At 44.6% G+C, this 19,322-nt stretch overlaps 1 protein-coding gene across 1 annotated transcript; it reads left to right on the top strand.

Annotated features, from left to right (window-relative positions):
- Positions 1-574: 574 nt before the first annotated feature.
- Positions 575-17,735, top strand: cusr (Copper-only SOD repeat protein). The gene is made up of 10 exons (XM_088341211.1): positions 575-647; positions 2,809-4,897; positions 7,698-7,797; positions 9,448-9,516; positions 11,536-11,637; positions 11,697-11,829; positions 12,693-12,810; positions 14,065-14,186; positions 15,596-15,679; positions 16,614-17,735. Exons 1-10 carry the CDS (start codon positions 611-613, stop codon positions 16,697-16,699), a joined length of 2,940 nt encoding a protein of 979 aa, XP_088197337.1. The 5' UTR covers positions 575-610; the 3' UTR covers positions 16,700-17,735.
- Positions 17,736-19,322: the final 1,587 nt, after the last annotated feature.

Genomic DNA, 19,322 nt, shown 5'->3' with positions numbered 1-19,322 from the left:
AGGGAAATAAAAAGAGAGAAAGAGAATAAAGGGAGACAGACAGAAAGGGAGTGAAAGAATGAGAAAGAAAAAGAGAAAGAAAGCAAAGAGAGAGAGAATGAGAAAAAGACGGAGAAAAAGAAAAAGCGAGGAGAGAAAGAAATAGGAGAATGAGAAAAAAGAGAGGGTGTGATGGAGTAAGAAAGAGAAAGAAAGAAGAAAGAGGCAGAGAAAGAGATATTGAGAGAGAAGCAGCGAGAAATTGATAGAGCGCTAGAGTGTCTTTGCGAGGGGTGCCTGGCTTTGGCAACAACCAGTGGACATATTTCAAACCGCGGCTCTTTTTTCTCCTGCGCTTCTCTCAGCGTTGTCTGGCAGGCTGTATCAAGACCCTAGGTGCGCACCAACGTTTCGAAGGGACAGCGCGTATCATTTGTATTTATCTAGTGATGGGATACGCACTGTCCCTTTAAGCCAATACCCTTTCCACGAATGGACATGACACTCCCCCCGCCGGCCAATCAGAGGCAGACGTCCCCGTTTGCTTTCTGGTATAAAGGAGGCGCCGGCGTCTTCTGCAAACCAGTCGCGCCAGACTCTTTCTTCCGCTTGCTGCGATCTTCACGACACCATGCCGCGCACTCTAAGCATCCTGCTTTGCGTCCTGGGTGAGTCACTATGAGGACTTGTCCTTTTTCGACTACCTTACTCTCCTGATACTTTTTAGTGTGGTTTTGCCAAGAGGGTGAAGAAAATGACCGTATATTTTGCACTATGAGTTGCAATGGATTTTAAAGAGAAGCTCCAAAAGAGTGAAATGTTCTCACATATAAAGCAGTGAAAAGTATTACTATTTTGGAACAACTAGTTATGCATTTTTTTTCTTCTGTTTCTTTTTGGGTGTCGTTTTGATCAAGAAAATTGCCGTATATTTTGCACTAAAAGGTGCACCTCCAAAATAGTTTTCATAAAATAGGATCACATTTTCCACCACGGAATAGGGCAACAAAATATGCATTTGTGCGTTTTTTTTCCTAATATTTTTCCAGAGTCATTTTGCCAGATGGGCTTAAAAAAAATAAATAATGATTTTTCACACTATTAAGTGCACCAGATTATAAAGTGCACCTCCAAATATTATGATTTAAAACACAATTTAGGGTGCAATATCTCAGAGATTTTTAAGCACGGTGATTCATTTCCCAAAACACAGTCATGAAATGTCTATGATTCAATGTGCGTGCCTGTGCGGTCTAGCGCATGCTATCCTTCATTTGGATTTATAGCCGAGATACGAAGGTTTGCGGGAAAAATGAGCTTGAAAAACACTGCCGTATCTTAGATCTTTTTCTAATAGTCGTTTTTGTCGAAATAGCGTTCCAGGAATTGGGCAATTTCGACAAACTAAAAAACAAACAAAAACCATTTATCATTTGCTTAAAAGGAAAAAGTTCAACTACTGGAAGTTTGCATAAAAAGAAAGGATTTCTTTTATAGAACATAAGACTTTGAAAAGACAGGAATGAATAGATTCTTTTGACTCCTAATATTTGCAGTTTGTATACAGTATATGGAAAAAAACAAACACAATTGGGTTGTTATGTTCCACCCCAAAAAATCCAGACCCAAATTGGGTTCATAAATAAAAAAAAAACGAGAGAATCTGTCATTTCTTTCAAACCAAATAAAAAAAGGCAAAGAGATGAGTCCTTTTGTTTTGAAATGACCTCACAATATTGGGTTCTTTTCTTGCCCAAGGTAGAAAAAAAACAAATTGGGTCATCTGTCTAAAATGAAATGCCTGTCATTTCTTTAAAAGAAAATTAAAGAGGATTTTCTAATTCTCACTCTCTCTCTCTCTCTCTCTCTCTCTTTTTTTCTATTGGTATTCTCTCTTTCTCTCTCTCCGTCTCATTCTTCTTTTCGGTTTTCTCTCCCACTTCATTGCTTTCTCTTTCTCCTCTTTCTCTGTCACTCTATCTCTCTATCCTTTTTGATCTCTTCTCTAATTTTTTTTTTTTTTGTACCTCACTTTTTCTCTTTCTCCGTCTCTCTTTCTCCTCTCTTTCTCTCATTTTGTCTTGGTTTATTTTCTCTTCCTTCTCTTTTTCCCTTTTTTCCGTCTCGCCCTTTATGTCCAGTTTCTCTCTTTCTCTGTCACTTTTCTTTTCTCTCCCCTTTCTCTTGCTTTCTCTTTACTTCTCTTGCTTTCTGTCCCTCTATCATCTCTCTTTTACTCTCCTTTTCCTCTCTCACTCTCTTCTCTCTCTCTCTCCCCTTTTGTCTTGGTCTCTTTTTTTCTCATCTTTCTTGCTCTCTTTTCCCCTTTTCCTGTCTCTCCCTTTATGTCCTGTTTTTATCTTTCTCTTTGTCTCTTCTTTTCTCTCCCTTTTCTCTTGCTTGCTCTTTACTTCTCTCGCTTTCTGTCTCTCTGTCATCGCTCTTTTACTCTCCTTTCCTTTTTCTCTCTCTCATTCCCTTCTCTCTCTCTCTCTCCCCTTTTGTCCTGGTTTCTTTTTTTCTCTTCTTTCCGGCTGTCTTTTTTCCTTTTTTCTGTCTCTCCCTTTATGTCCTGATTCTCTCTTTCTTTTTGTCTCTTTTCTTTTCTCTCTTGCCTTCTGTTTCTCTCTATCATCTGTCTTTCTTTTACCCTCTTCATTTCTCTATCCTTTTCTTGTCCTCCCATTGTTTTTTCTCTCTCTCTGTGACACTTGTATATCAAATCAATACAGGGGTATATTTCGAGGGTGCGACTTATAGTCAGGAATATAGGGTGATTCGGTATCAAAGATGGAGAAAACGATCTTTTTCGCCCCTCCTTTTCTCCAGGTTCGGTTTCCGGGATCCAGTTCTCGGCGCCGATCAACATGGGCGGAGTCAGGGGGGCGGTGCGCTTGGACTCCGCCTCCCGGACGGCCGCGGTCAACGTCAGCGGCGCCGGCTCGTGCGCTCACGTCAACGTCTCCCTCCGCCGCTTCCCGGTCGCGTTCGGCCATTTTGCTCAGCCGTGCTCGGAGGCCCACGCGGGCGCCGAAATTTTCCGATTCGCCGCCGATCCCTCGTCGGCGAGCGACGTTAGCGTGGCGGAACTTTTCGAGCGGCGTCCGGACCTGGACGATCTTTCGCTAATTCTGCTAACGTGCGATGGGATCCCGGTCTGCGGGGGGGTGAGTCGGACGACGGCGGTCTCGACCGGCCAGGCCAGGTTCACCGGCGAGATCGGGGGGAACGTTTACATCCGCCGTAACGTCGGGACGGAGAACGTCAGGATTCTGGCGGACCTGGTCACGGTGGGTCGGGTGGACGCTAACGCCACCGCCGTGACGCTCTTAGGTTCTGCGAGCTCCGCCGCCAACTGTCGAGTCCTTCTCAGTAGCGTCGACCCCTCCGCCTTGACAAATCTGGGCCAGGTCCAGGTGGGAACTCCTCTGAAGTTTCAGAAGTCTCACCTAGTGGTGGCTGACTACAACTCCAACACCAGCTACCTGATCCTAAACCCGGGACCTTCGAGGTTCCTCTGCGCTCGGATCTACGACGTGGCGGAGAAACGAGCCAGCGCCCGACTGGATATGAAAGGGATCCGCGGGTACGTCAGTTTCCGACAAGCCTCCCCTTTCGATCCCACGGAGTTGAACCTCAACCTGAGCAACCTGGGGAGCAGGGTGGCCAATTTCCACGTCCACAACTTCCCGGTCCCTTCGGGTCGGACTTTTGCCACCGACCCGTGTTCCAACGACAACGTCGGCGGTCATTGGAACCCGTTCGGAGTCAACACCAGCGCCCCGACTTACCCGAGCGGACCCGGATCCACGCATGACCGCTACGAGGTGGGAGACCTGAGTTCTAGACACATGTCCCTGGCGTCCAAAGACCGAGCCCAAGCCACGTTTACAGACTTCAACCTCCCTCTGTTCGGACACAACAGCATCGTGGGTCGTTCGGTGGTGATCCACCTGGCGGAGGACGGATCCAGGTACGTCTGCGCCAGCGTCGGGTATCCCGGAGACGTGGTGGTCGCCAGGGCGACGTTCAGAACCCCTCTGGTCGGGGAAATGACCTTCGTCCAGTTAAAGGACAACCCTCTCTCCGACGTGTCCACTTTTGTGGATCTGTCCTACGGGAACGACGCCACGTCCCCGACCCGCGACCACAACTGGCACGTCCACCTTCACCCGATCGGCTCGGAGAGGGACGACGACCGATTGAGATGCGGGACCACGGGAGGTCACTGGAACCCTTCCGGCGTGGACACGACCGGAAACAGTTACGGTCTTCATTGCGGCCCGGCCGCTCCCATCGCCTGCGAAGTGGGAGACTTTGCAGGGAAACACAGAACCCTAGACCTGAGCGCGGCGGTCGGCGACGTCCGATCCAAGAGTTTCTTCACCGACGTCACTTCCTGGTTGCAAGACTCGGGCCTGATCGGTCGATCCGTAGTCGTGCATCAGGCGGACGGAGGCGGTCCTCGGATCGCTTGCGCCAATATCACGACGGTACGTGCCCCCGAAGCCAGCCTCGGACCTTGGTTCGGACCCGGAACCTCCGACGGACAGATTCGGTTCTCGCGCACGGTCCCCGACGGTCCCACTAGCATCAACGTGTCCTTGTCCGACCTGGACAGGATGGCCGCCGGCTACCACGTCCACCTTCTACCCGTCAAACCGGACAGAAGCGTCCCGTGCTCTGCGGAAAACGTCGGGGGACACTACAACCCGTTGTCCGTCAACGCCTCCCAGTCCCCTCCTCCCGGAATTGGTACCGTGGACCGGTACGAGATCGGGGACCTCAGCGGGAAGTTCGGACTGTTGACGGACCTGGAGGAGAAGCGGGAGACGCATACGGACGCCAACCTGCCGTTGAGCGGACCTCACAGCATCGTCGGGAGGTCTGTGGTTCTGCACTACCCCAACGGGTCCAGGTGAGAACCGCATCGGATGTCAATTCAATGATGGGGTCTCCGTCTTAAAAAGTCTTTGAAAATTGCATGCAAGTGCATCCTACTGTCCTCTAAGCTTCAGTTTAACTGCAGTGACCATCCCTTCACCCTTGTACTAATATTGATAACGTATTCTGAGATAAGATGAAATGATCAATATTTTGTGATCGTGTTGCAAAATATGAGGAATTATTTAACAACCATTGTACTTTAAACTTCAGTTCAACAGCATTACCATCTCCTTCCCCAAAATTCAGTCGAAAACAAAAAAAATAAAATCTAATTGGCTAAACTTGTCACAAAGGCAGAGAGTCACCCAAAGTATAAGGTGAATCGTATGTCCTTTAAGCTTCAGTTCATCAGCGGTGGAAAAAAAGATGAATCATCGGCTCATTTACCAAACTTGGCTCAAAGGCAAAAAGTGGCAACATTACTGTCAGGTCCAGAACAGAGACAGGACCCACTTACGTAGGTTTCTCTCAGTTTTTTTGGGAAGAAGGGAAAGGTTTGCACACACAATCCGGTGAGCGCCGGTCGCAGGGGAGCAGGTTGCTCCGAACGCAGAAGTGGTACTTCTGTGGTAAGCGATGACAGAAAAAACAAGTCGGTAGCCGGGACAGGAGAGGAAAAAAAACCTGGTCCGGATCAGTAAATGGATCAAAGCTTGGAAACAGACAGGAGCCAAAACAGGAGTGAGTCAGGGTCAAAAAGCTTACCTAGCATAAACTGAGGTTCGCAGACGGACTGACAACGGATGACAGAAAGATGGGGGTTTAAATAGTGACAGGGAGCCAATCAGAGTTTGAGGCAGTTGGTGTCTCGCGTCAGTCATCATGACAATTACAATGAAAGTGCAGCCGCTGTCCTTTAAACTTCAGTTCGACAACATTGACTCCTTTCAATGAAAAATAAACAAATAGAATGAGGGAAATGTGCTCATTTGACAAACAAGGCTCAAAGGCCGAGTCACCTCATGTGACATGCCAGACGCATCCTTTGTCCTTTAAGCTTCAGTTCATCCGCGATGACAGTCTCCTTCCCTGTGTTTCAATTCAAATCAAATACTTGGCTAGTATGTACCAAAAATGATCAATTTAACCGGCTATTTTAACAAACTTGGCACAAAGGCAGAAGGTCACCCAAAGTTAAGTATAAGGTGAATTGTGTGTCCTCTAAGCTTCAGTTCATCAGCGGTGACCGTCTCCTTCCCCTTGTTTCGATTCAAAAGAAACACTTGTCTATTATTACTGACACAAAAAATGATCCACTATTTGAACAAACTTGGCTGAAAGGCAGAAAGTCACCATGGCACTGTCCTTCAAACTTCAGTTCAACATCAGTGACCATTTTTTCCATGGGTTGAAACTGGCAGTCCGCGATGTGAGGCAAAGCGGGAAGTGGCGAGCCAATCCTATGGCGGGGCAGCCGTGACTCAAAAGGCGAGCGTGTGAAATTTGTCCCGAGCCTCCGAATTGCACGAGAAGAAAGAGGATAAGCTTTCGGCCTCCGACGTTCCCGTCCGACGGCGTCCGCGTACGGGGGAGAGTTGAGGAGAAAGGACAAAATCTGCTTGACATTTTCAAGGCGGGAATCAAACGTCAGCCCTTTTGAAACACCTTCCCTTTTGTTCCGTCGCCACAAAAGAAGGCGCGTGAGAGCGTTCCGGCCTTTCCCCTTTCAGTCACAATCCTCAATACGCGCCTTTGTTCGCCAGCAGAACCTGACAGAAAATCATGGGCCGCTCCCTTCCCGATCACCTGGCCTATCGTAGAAATAGGCTCATACTTCGCAGCGCAGTGTGGTATGCCGGGTGCAGGGCAGCAGAACCTTGCACAATTATCAACACGGCCTGTCAAATCATGGGTTGCTCTCTTCCCAATCACCTGGCCTTTAACAGAAATATGCTCATACGTGGCATCACAGTATGAGGCAGCAGATAGAAGAACCTTACAGAGTCATCAACACAACCTGTAAAATCATGGGTTGCTCCTTTCCCAATAAACTGGCCTATAATAAAAATATGCTAATATGTCGCATCACAGAGTGGTATGGCGGGTGCGGGGCAGCAGAACCTAACAGAATCATCAACACGGCCCGTAAAATCATGGGCTGCTCTGTTCCCAGTCTGTAGGACAAACAATAACCTGACCTATAAAAGAAATGTATTTATACATCCAGCACAGTGTGGTATGCCGGGCGCAGGGCAGCAGAACCTTACAGAATCATCAACACGGCCCAGAAAATCATAAGCTACTCCGTTCCCAGTCCGAAGGACAATCAATAACCTGGCCTATAAAATAAATGTATTTATACATCCAGCACAGTGTGGTATGCCGGGCGCAGGACAGCAGAACCTTACAGAATCATCAACACGGCCCAGAAAATCATAAGCTACTCCGTTCCCAGTCCGAAGGACAATCAATAACCTGGCCTATAAAAGAAATGTATTTATACATCCAGCACAGTGTGGTATGCCGGGCGCAGGACAGCAGAACCTTACAGAATCATCAACACGGCCCAGAAAATCATAAGCTACTCCGTTCCCAGTCCGAAGGACAATCAATAACCTGGCCTATAAAAGAAATGTATTTATACATCCAGCACAGTGTGGTAAGGCTGGGTGCAGGGCGAGAGAACCTTACAGAATCATCAACACGGCCCAGAAAATCATAGGCTGCTCTCTGCCCACTGCAATAGGCGTTGCGAGCTTTTCATTTTGTTATACAACATGAACACTACATTGTTATGGATGAAAATAAGCTGGATTGCGTCGTATTTGCAGGATGCGATGCGCGAGCGTCTCCGCCGTCCGACATCCGGAGGGACAGTGGACGCTGGCCAGGGCCGACTTCGGCGGGCCCCTCGACGGGAGCGTCACCATGGTGAGTTTTCCGTCGAGCGCCGTATCGCGGTCCCACTTTAACCAGCTCTGATCTTTTTCGATGAAATTGTTTGAAAGATTTTGGAGTCGACGGCGGTATTTTGGCGTCGCTGGAAAAACACGGTTGCGCTCGAACCCGTCAGGGAAAGGCCTTCCGTTTCCTGGCCACCCGTTGGGCCGATCGAAACGAATTGTTTACTTAACGAGTGACAAACAATTAACCCCGTTTACTTGTCAGCAGACTGATCGGGGCGTGGGGGAACACTTCTTACATAAAAATAGACTTACATTAAATATGGATGGATACAACTGTAGACTTATGTTATATACAGATGGATGTAACTGTGGAATCCACTGGCTATGGGTGAATACGACTGTTGACTTATTCCACATATGGATGGAAACAGCTGTAGACTTACATTATATATGGATGGATACAACAGTACTCAAATGACATGTAGATGAATACAACTGTTGCATCCACTATATATGGACGGATACAACTGTAGAATTACACTATATATGGATGGATACAACTGTAGACATCCACTACATATGGATAGACACAACTATGGAATCCACTGAATCTGGGTGGATAGAACAGTGAACTTATCCTATATATGGATGGATACAACAGTACTTACACTTTACATGAATGTATACAACTGTTGAATCCACTATATGTGGATGGATAAAACTGTAGACTTACGCTTCCAATGGATGGATACAAACAGAGACTTACGCGACATATATGCTGTACTATAAATGGATGCATCCACTATATATGGTTGGATACAACTGTGGCATTTCACCGTAGGGGGAAGAAATATCCTGCCGAAAACAACTAATACACACGCGGCTGTTTTTTGGCGAGTACACTAAAGTTTGTGCACGGTCTCTGTACTACAAATCCCACGGTGCTTTGCGGTGCCAAAATAGTCTGGCTGTGAAACTGTGTGTATTACAGTCCCTACTTTGCGTACAATTAGTGAATATGGGTGCTTAAGTTACCGCGTAAATGAAAGAAATACTGTTCGTGAAACGTCGTGGTAAAAAGATGCCGGCATATATGAGAGAGGAGAATTCATGACGGTACTGCTAGCTTGCGCAAGGGAGGTAAAAAAATGGAGTTTAGCGTCCAGGTTAGCATTCATCTACTGTAGCGGAGGACAGCTGTCTCTGTCAGCCGGTCTGAGGAGGCACCGTGCTGAGAGGCCCTGATAAAAAAAGGAGCCCACGAATTGCTAGCATAGCATGCTAATGAGAAAATAAGGAGTTGGCGTTGACTTCAAGCAGTGGTGGTCAAACAGTGGGGCGGGAACCCGTGGGAGGACCAGAAGCTCTGTCAAGGGGGCGCGGGCGCGTTGGACTTCAGGGAACTTTTTGCGTTCTGTGTTAATAATGTTGGCAGCAGACAGCATGAAGCCAAATAAATGAAGCCGTTACTTCAAAGACATTTTTTTTTCACGAAAAATGCGCCGAAAGGCAGAGATTTCAGGCGGAGAGGATTTCTTCTTCCGAGGGGGGGCCTGACAAAAAATAAAGAGACGTGTTGTGTCATTTAGCACCCCCTAGTGGTAAAAAGTCACGCTTTACGGGTTTCGTTGGCGATACAGTCGAAGCAATCGTGGTTGTGGTTGATCTTTTCTAGAGGCAGCAAATGTTTCCGGACGGCAGTAGCGGCGACGCGACCCTGGAAATTCAGCTACGATCCCAAAACGTAAGATGCAATTCCCTTTTCCTCCACACGGGGCAACAAACAGGAAGTGAAAAGAACTTTTTACTGCTCAATACGACCATATTTTGTGGAATAGGATGTTTTTGCAGTCCCTCTTTATGGCATTTCCCTCACTATACGTCAACAAATTCAAACCATGATGCTAAAATGCTTGTCTGCTATTGGTTTGCATCACAACATCATAAAATCTAGACATTCCATTGGCTGAACTACCTCCCACTATGCCTTTCTCTCTCTTCCTTCATAGCAAAGGAAACGGTATATGTGCCTTCTTCGTATTTATTGATAATTCCGAGCTTCGGTTTCATGGTCATCACGTTTTTACTTCTCCCTTTAGCATCACCACAAGCCTTGGACCCAATGAATACAGCGAGAAGAATAGAGTACGGGATTGCCGACTTATAAAATATTTACGAAAACACAAGATTCTGAACGCAATTATGAGAAAGGCATTGTGGGAGGCTGTTCAGCCAACAGAAGACCAGCATTTTTTACGACATCGACCAATAGCGGGAAGACATCTTAGATCCTCACGTCAGCCATGTAAGAGTAGTGATTCGTGCAATTCTTCATATTTCTTGATAATCCCAGGCTTTGTTTCTATGGTTATCATGTTTTTGCTTCTCTCTTTAGCGTCACTGCCATCTTTGGACCCATAGTCAAAACGTACAAAGAAAAAAAAAACAAAGGACTGTATATCTGGCTTGTAAAATATTGACCAAAACTCAAGATTTTAAACTCAATGAACATAAGGGCATTGTGGGAGGGAGTTCAGCCAATAGCAGACTAGCATGTTATATGACATTGACCAATCATGGACACTGGATAGACATCTTAGAGCAATACCTCAGCCATGTAACTTAGCAAGTATAGTGATTTATATACCTTCTTATGTTTCTTAATAATCCCAAGATTTGTTTCTATGGTTATCGTCTTTTTGCTATTCTCTTTAGCATAAACTATTAACAGAAACGCGAGATTCTGAACTCTATGAAGAGAAGGGCATTGTGGGAAGGAGTTTAGCCAATAGCAGACTAGAGTTTTATATGACATCAACCAATGGACAGAGATTTTAGAGAAATAAAATGCAATTTAGCAAGAGTAGGGATTCATGTGCTTCTTCATATTTCTTGATAATCCCAAACTTCATTTCCATGGTTATCATGTTTTGTGTCACCGCAAGCCATTGACCCATAGCCAGTAAATACAGAAAGAAATACAGTAGCGTGTGACCGATTCATAAAATATTTACGAAAACACGAGATCCTGTACTCAGTTATGAGTAGGGCGTCGTGGGAGGGAGTTTAGCCAATGAAATTTTGGAATTTTCCTGATGCCGTGATGTTGACCAATATCGGAGCAGCAATTTATATGACAGAACGAATAGCAGAAGAGCATCTTAAAGCTGTTGGGCCCACCAAATCATGTGTTGTTGATGCGGTATAGTGGGGGTTTCAAACTGCTGTAAAGAGGGGTCGAAAAACATCCTTAGTCAAAATGTTGTAAGGTGGGGTCGCTGTGGGTCGATTGTACTCTATTTGAACATGTTCACTTTTTGGTCCGCGCCAAATAACGACTTGTTGGTGTGGTAAATGCTGTAAGGAGGGGTCAAAAACATACGATTCCGCACTGTGAAGTGAAAATGTTGTAAGGCGGGGTCAGTGTATCCAGGGGGGGGGTCCGTTGTACCTAAACATGTTGACTGATGTGGTATGTGGGGGATGTGCTGTAAGGAGGGGTCAAAAACATACGATTCCACACTGCGAAGTGAAAATGTTGTAAAGCGGGTTCGTTGTATCCCGGGGGCTCAATTGTACCTGAACATGTTCACTGGGACTTTTTTGGGGTACACAAACTAATTCTTTGTTGCTGTGGTAAAGTGGGGAAAGTGCTGTAAGGAGGGGTCATAGACCAGTGACAGTCACAAGGCGGGATCGCTGTATCCTGGGGGTTTTCTGTCCTTTGTCGTTTATTGAACTATTTTTTTCCGTCCTTTTCCAGTTTACAGAGGCTTCCCTTTCCATATCAAGTCACTTTTTCGGCTCTATGGACGGGCGTCAGTGTACCCATTACCGAGGAATTTACAATCCCTTCAATTTAACGGTAAGAGTCGAAAGCGAATCTAGACCGGACCGCCAAAATCACGTGTCCTATCCTTCTAGAGTTCTTCGTGTTTGCCGCACTACCCTTTGAGCTGCATGGTGGGGGCGCTATCCCAAAGACACGGCAACGTTAGCCTGACCCGAGACCAAATCCTCACCGATGGCGTCATTCAACTGGCAGGGGATCACTCAGGTTAGGATCAAGATACTCAGATACACCACCTTAGAGGTATGAAAAAAAAAAAAAAAAAAAAACCTAAAAAATGAAAAAAAAAAGATTAGGAGCTGGTGTGCGCACTTCAGCCGCTCCCCCCCAGGTTGGCGCCCTGATGAGATCGGGAGCCGTCACTGAAAATGAGAAAAAAAAGAAAGAATAAGAGGGTTAGGGTTAGGGACGAAAAGAGATGGAGCGAGGGAGTAAAGGAAAAGAACCAGACAGAGAGAAAGAATGAGAAAGAGAGCAAGAAATAAAGAGAGGGAGACAGAAATAGGGAGAGTAAAAGGGATAATGAAAGAAAAGAGAGAAAGAATGGAAGACCGACAGAGACAGAAGTAAGAAATGAATGAAAGAACTAACAAAAGACAGTGAAGCAAGAAAACAATTAAGGCAGACTAAAAGAAAGAAAGGCAGACTAAAAAGACAAGAAAGACAAGACCAAAAACACAAAAAGAAAAAGAAAGACGGAAAGAAAGGGAAAGAGAAAGAGAGAGAGAAAAAAAAGAAAGAGGAAGAAAAAAAGAAAAAGAAAAAAAGAAAAAAGAAAGAGGAAGAAAGAGGAAGAAAGAGGAAGAAAGAGGAAGAAAGAGGAAGAAAGAGGAAGAAAGAGGAAGAAAGAGGAAGAAAGAGATTGAAAAAAGAAGAAAAGAAGAAAGAAAAAAAAGTTGAAATTTAAATATTCGGCTATCACAGCGAGGAGTGGAATGGGCTGGTTTAACCCATTTGGCTGAAAGGTGACATTGTCCTTTAAACTTCAGTTCAACACCCGTTTGCGATTCCATTGCAAAAAAAAAAGTGAGAAAAAGGTAAAAAAAAAAAAACGTCCGTCGTGTCCCCAGTGATCCAAAGATCTCTGCTGGTGAAAATGGGGGAGCCAGGGGCGTGGGCCTGCGCCCCCATCCGGGCCCTTTCTCCATCCGCCCACCAGACCTTCTCCAGAGTCTCCGGCTTCAGCAGGTGAGAGACCGTTTTGACATTTTTGTTCCTCAAAATACTTGCATAGATTTTCATTCCGTTGTCACGACCGGTACAAGCAGGGGACCCAAATGCGTAACGCTTCACACAATGCTTTATAATGGGATTAGTGTACACAGGGCCAGAGGGAAAGGATAGCGATCTGGTGCTCGATGGGCAGGAGGAGCGGGAAGCCCTCGCCAACGAAGCCTGGTCGGGGATCGGAAGCGAGTCTGGCAGCCGGGACGGTCGAACAGAGCGTGGTCAGAGATCAAAACATGTCCGGCAGCCGGGATGAGCAGGAAGCCAGGGATCAATACAGGAAACAGAATTGGGCAGGATACAGGTATCCGGGACAGGAGAACAGAGCTTGGATCGGGGAATGAAACAGGAAACAGAATCAAGCAGGATACGGGTAGCCAGGACAGAGGCTTGGATCGGGGATCGATAAAATAAACAGAATCAGGGTACAGGTAGCCATGACACGAGAGTGGAACTTACAGATACAGGAAACAGAATTGGGCAGGGTACAGGTAGCCGGGACAGGAGAATGGAGCTTGGATCGATACAGTAAACAGAATCAGGATACAGGTAGCCTGGACAGGAGAACAGAGCTTGGATCGATACTGGAAACAGAATTGGGCAGGATACGGGTAGCGGGGACAGGAGAACGGAGCTTGGATCGGGAATCGATACAGGAAACAGGTCGGGATCAAAACGGTAGCCAGAGTCAAAAGTGCTTGCCTTGCATGCGCTGAGGTTCGCTGACAGACTGACGAGGAGTGAATGAGAATGACGTGATTAAGTAGGAGAACTACTTGGGGAACGAGTGGCAGCTGGGGTGGAACAAGTGAATGATGGGTTGATTTATTGATTGATTGATTGCTCATTTGGATTTTTTGGATAGATTGATTGGGTGGGTGATTGATTATCGATTGGTTGATTGATGGGTTGATTTATTGATTAAATGGGTTGATTTGTTAAATTGATTGATTGGTTGCTCCTTTGGATTGTTTGTATGGATTGATTTGATGAATGGTTTGTTGATCAATTTCTCCAATTTTGGGCACTTTTTTCATGATAAATATTCTGTTCATGCAAGAAAAAATTAAAATGGAAAGAATTCCCTTTGGAATAGCGGCGACACGCCAAGCTATCTTCAATGTTTGTTGCGAAAAAGAACTTACACATTTTTCCCATCAATAGCAAGCAATCCTGAGAGGGAACTCGGCGTCCATTTTTGTTTTGTTTGAGCAGATACGACTTCCGCAGTCGCGTGGCTCGCGTTCTGCAAATGGATACGTCCAGAGTTACCATTATGGGCGACTCCCCGACATCGCTGCCGAGGGATTGCCAGCGAGTCGGCTACGTGATCTCAGGTTTGTGGCTTTCCTGATCATCTCAAGCCAAAGACTTACCATACTTCAGTATACCTGAGCAGTTTTGCGCGCGTCTTACTGAAAAAAAAAATCCATTTCTTTCCAGTAGATTCGTCATCGAGTTACCTTCCAGATTACAGACTCCAAAAAGTAGAATCCCATTACAAATGAACCTATATACAGTACTCGCCACATCCTAAAAAAATAACCCATGGAAGGCAGTGACACCTTCATATTTCTTGCCTTGTGCAATCTTGAGAGCTCTCGAGACACTCGATATCCATTTTGGCTTCAAACCACTCAAAGATCTCCTCCATTTCTAGCTACCGTCCGAGACGTTTCTGTTTTTCTCCAGGCAGGGTATATTATAAAGAAATTTCAGAATAAAAAAAAACAAAATTCAACACATTTACAGCAAATACTTAGCTCGCGTTTGCCCTAATAATTTCCACTAGTTTGTTGTTCCTGTATAAGCCACGCCTCCTTCCCTTTCGCTACCGGTGACACACAACCAAATATGCACATATAAGCTAAGCCACTAATTTCAGTAATTCATTTTATAGTTGTAAATTCAGCTTCTATGCAAGTATATACAGTAGGGAGAAGATCTACATGAGGAGAAATTCAGCCCCTCACGCTCGTGCTTGAGATTCACTTGTATTTTGTAGATAATTATAAAAAGACTCCCATTTATTTAGATGATTTTTCAGATATTACGCCAAACGGAATAAATAAAATAATAAAGGAATACAAAAATAAGTTAAGGGAGAAGTTAATCATGAAAAAGCAAGAAGAAGAAAAAAAAACATAGAAAAAGAAACTAAGGAAAACTAAAACAAAAAGGAAGAAGGAAAAAAAGCAAGAGAGAAAAAAAAAGTAAAAGCTGGGAAAACCAAAAACCTAAAAAGAGGAAAGATGAATTTAAAAAAAAAGCTGAAAAAAAGGAAAAATCTTATTTTCTGCCACCACAGCCAAAACGTCACAGTTGTAGCTATCCATATATAATGTAAGTCTCTACGTCAAATCGTTTGGTGAATGACTTGTATTCTCTGGATTTTTGCGGTTAATACTTTCCTTAACCGCCTGTAGTACCTAAACATTCAGTCGTATTTTGTAGGTAAATATAAAAACACATATATTCCTTCGGATCATTTTTCAGATATTACGCCAAACGGACCAAAGGATGTACAGTATGTGACGACATATGTGAGGAGAGAGTGCCCGACAATCCGAAGACACTACGATTCATGATCTTCATTTATGAAGTAGCAGAGTTAGCTAGTGACACCAACTAATAACGACAGTACAGTTACAAAAAGTTATTAGTAACGCGTTACAGGACTGGTTACCGAGAAAAGTCATTTTTCCATTATAAGTCCCAAGACTGGATATTTGCCTTTTTTTCTCAGGGGACGTGAGTGCAGAACTTCTGAATTCTGTCAAAAACAGTACCATGATGGGACAGTTCCGGGAGTCGGACGCGTGCAACATCAGTAAGTAAGCTTTATCATTTAAGGTTCATTGAAAAACCTCTTTTCAGTGTACAGTAGAAATTGCTGGATATCAGGGATAATAGAAACCTAATTGGCCACAGCTACCCCAGATTAAAACATTTAAATTAAAAAAATAGTATTTCTACTGTGGTTTATATGTGGAAATGACGAAATATACATAAACATGAGGAAAAATGACATTGGACTTACCTTTGACTTGGTCCAGTGGTGTTAGCGGGTGGATGCAGAGAAAGGAGGAAGCGGCAGATTCGAACGGCCACTTGCCAGGATTTCCACTTAGATTTTCTTGCTTTAATTACCTCGTTATTCTTAATAGTAGTCCCAATTGTTGATGGGTTACAGCCATGTAACTTAACGAGTGTGGCCATTTCATCAATTTGGTTCCATGGTTATCATCTTCATGCTTCCCCTTTTAGCATCACTGCCGGTTTTGGGACCTATAGCAAAAAATACAGCACAGAAAAATCACTATTAATTCGCAAAATCTTAATAAAGGACGTGAGATCCGAAACTGAATGAAAGTAAAGGCATTATGGGAGGGAATTCAGCCAAAAGTACATCTGCATTTTCTAAATTCCCTGATGCCCATAATGAATAGACCAGTATTTGATATAAGGTTCAAAATACACACCCGTAGAGGGCGACAATTGATGTAGGAGGTAGGGGGGAAAGCGCTCGTCTCGGGACCAAGACGTCACAGGTTCGAATCCCTGCTCCTTCAATTTAATGTCCAAGTGTCCTTAGGCAAGACACGGAACCTCTGATGCTTCCGATAAGCAGTCAATCACTTTGCATGGATGACTCCAATGGTTAAGCGTGAAGTACATTGTAAAGTGCTATATAAACACAGTCCATTTAGCAACACCGCATAGCTCTCCATTTTATTTTGAAAAACCCGTTTTTCTGTTTCCAGGAAGTTCAAGTGGACGGCCGGCACCTATTGGCGTTCTGCTCAGCTCGGTGTTGGTCACGAGTCGTCTCCTGGCAGCCGCGGTTTAAGCCTCGTTCGGACAGACCGCTCCGCCATTTTTGCGTCGATGAACTGAACCCCGGAATCAAGTCGAAATCCAAATGGACAAATACTGAATTTTAATCAAAGCGCCATCGGAAACTTTTCCGTACAGGCAGTAATCCACAGGGGAGGGTGGGCGTCTGAGGTGGTCACCCAAAGAAAAATGGATGTAGTAATGAGAGCAGTCTGGGCAGCGCATATCCTATCCCATTCATATAATATTGTGCGTGTCAGCGAGCACTAGCTTGGACTCTGCTGCCCCCTACAGCACCCAGTGTGTGCCTCAGTCCCCCAGAGGGAGCAGCCTCTCCCAGCAAATTATAGATAGATAGATACTTTCTTCATCCCCTTTGGGAAATTCCCACTTCCAGCAGTATCCTTGTGTTGAAAAATAAATAAAATAAAAGATATAGAATACAAAAATACCCATTATAACGTTTTGCTATAGAGTATTTAAATAGTGCTGCATAAAATACATGCTGTCATAAAAACAGGGAAATATGCAATGTGGGGGTGGGGTTTCATGTGGGTTTTTAATCCCCCGGGTGGAGTTAAAGAGCATCATGGCATGAGGAAGAAATGTCTCCTTGTAGTGATCAGAATTTTGCCTCATTTTAGAGAAGCGGCTCAACTGACTCAAAACAAACGGCGGCTCTTTAGATTCAGATTCTTTAATCTATATACGGTATTACCGATGATTAGGTAACATTATGCACAAAATGACTTAAAAAGGGGGAAAAGACAGCAAATAAGACAAGATATAACAAAAAAAGACAAAAAAAGCTAAAGAGAAAGAAAGAAAAACATAATAAAGGAATAAAACAATAAGTAAGAAGAAAAAAGAAATAAAAATGGAAAAAGAAACTAAGGAAAACAAGAAAAAAAGCGGAAAAAAGGAAAAATCTAGTTTTCTGCCACCAGCGCCAAAACACCACAGTTGTAGATATCCATATATAATGTAAGTCTACATTTTAAGGCAACCCTCTATGTCAAATCGTTTTGGGAATTATTTGTATTCCCTGGATTTTTAATCCCTCTGGTACTTTCCTTAACTACCTGTATTACTTGAACTTTCACCGAGTAGGACCCGTGTAGATGTATTACCCCAAAGGAAATATTTTGACGAGCAAAGCACTGTGGGACTTGTAGGACCAAGACCAGTTATAACACACAAACTCTAGTTAACTTGCTAAAAAGCCTCATGTGTAGTGTGTAATTCTTATTTTCTGCCCCCTGGCCTAAATGCCACATTTGTATTCATCCCTATATAGTGTAAGTCTATGCTTCTGGCAAACCAGGTATGAGCACTGCTTGTAAGCATGCGAGACTCAGCAAAGGCGCCGACTTTGTTGAATTTTGAACACCCCGATTGCTCGGTGCCTTCGCCCTTAATATTGTGTTGCCGCAATGCACTCTGGGACTTTTAGTAGAGAGACCAATGATACACGCAAACTCTGGTTTACTTGCTAAAAGAAGCCTCATGTGTATCGCCCGATTCCTCCGCGATAATCCAGTCCTATTTTCGGTCCTTGCGGCCAAAATGCCACAGTTGTATCCATCCCTATATAGTGTAAGTCAATGGTTCAGGCTAGCCACATCAGTTAGACAGGACACAATACAGGATTTGGGTGAATGAGATGAATGAAATCATTTTTTATTTCATATTGAAAATGAAGTAAACAACGCCCCCCTTGTAATCAGATTACTCACAACTGACATATGTACCAGGTTACAAATTGCAAAGGATTGATCGGACCGCTCCAGAAATCCATTATTCCCTTTCCGATCCGACGATGGCCTTGATGTAGGCGACGTCGTTGGTAGACTGCATTACAAACGAGATTTGGATTGTGACAAGATTTCTTGGCGTTTACACGGACATCTGAATGTATCTGTAAATCCACGTACGCTGAATAAAATCAATTGTTTTGTATCGTCTGCTTCTCATTTTAGAAGACAATATCTCATTTGAGTGAAGCCAGATCAGATTTTTGGGGCCGAAAAACGCGACTCAACTCCAGGTTTTCCAACAACTGAACTGTTAGGAAGCGAATTGACTGCTAGGTCTTCCCTGAGTCTGAAACACAAGCTGTTGGTGTACTTCTACAAAGTCACAGTGAAAATCGTGCTAAAGAGTCATCAACACAGCCCAGAAAATCATGGGCTGCTTAGTCTGGAGGACAAACAATAACCTGGTCTATACTTGAAAACACCTACACGTGGCATACGGCATCACAGGGTGGTATGCTGTAACCTTAGAGAGTCATCAACACGGCCCAGAAATCATAGGCTACTCGTTACCCAGTCTGGATGACAAACTAGAACCTAGCCTATACTTGAAAACACCTACACGTGGCATACGGCATCACAGGGTGGTATGCTGGAAGCACGCCAGCAGAAAGAAGAACCTTAGAAAGTGATCAACACGGCCCAGTAATCATAGACTGCTCTTTACCCACTCTGGATGAAAAAACAGAACCTAGTCTTTACTTGAAGACACCTACACCTGGCCTACGGCATCACGGAGTGGTATGCTGGAAGCACAGCAGCAGAAAGAAGAACCTTAGAGAGTCATCAACACGGCCCAGAAAAGCATGGGCTGTCATCTGC

Source organism: Urocampus carinirostris, chromosome 8, assembly GCF_059441175.1.
Source record: "Urocampus carinirostris isolate Australia breed hairy pipefish chromosome 8, RoL_Ucar_1.0, whole genome shotgun sequence".
Lineage (NCBI taxonomy): Eukaryota > Metazoa > Chordata > Actinopteri > Syngnathiformes > Syngnathidae > Urocampus > Urocampus carinirostris.
The sequence above is the reverse complement of the archived record's forward strand: the minus strand, read 5'-3'. Positions and strand labels throughout refer to the sequence as shown.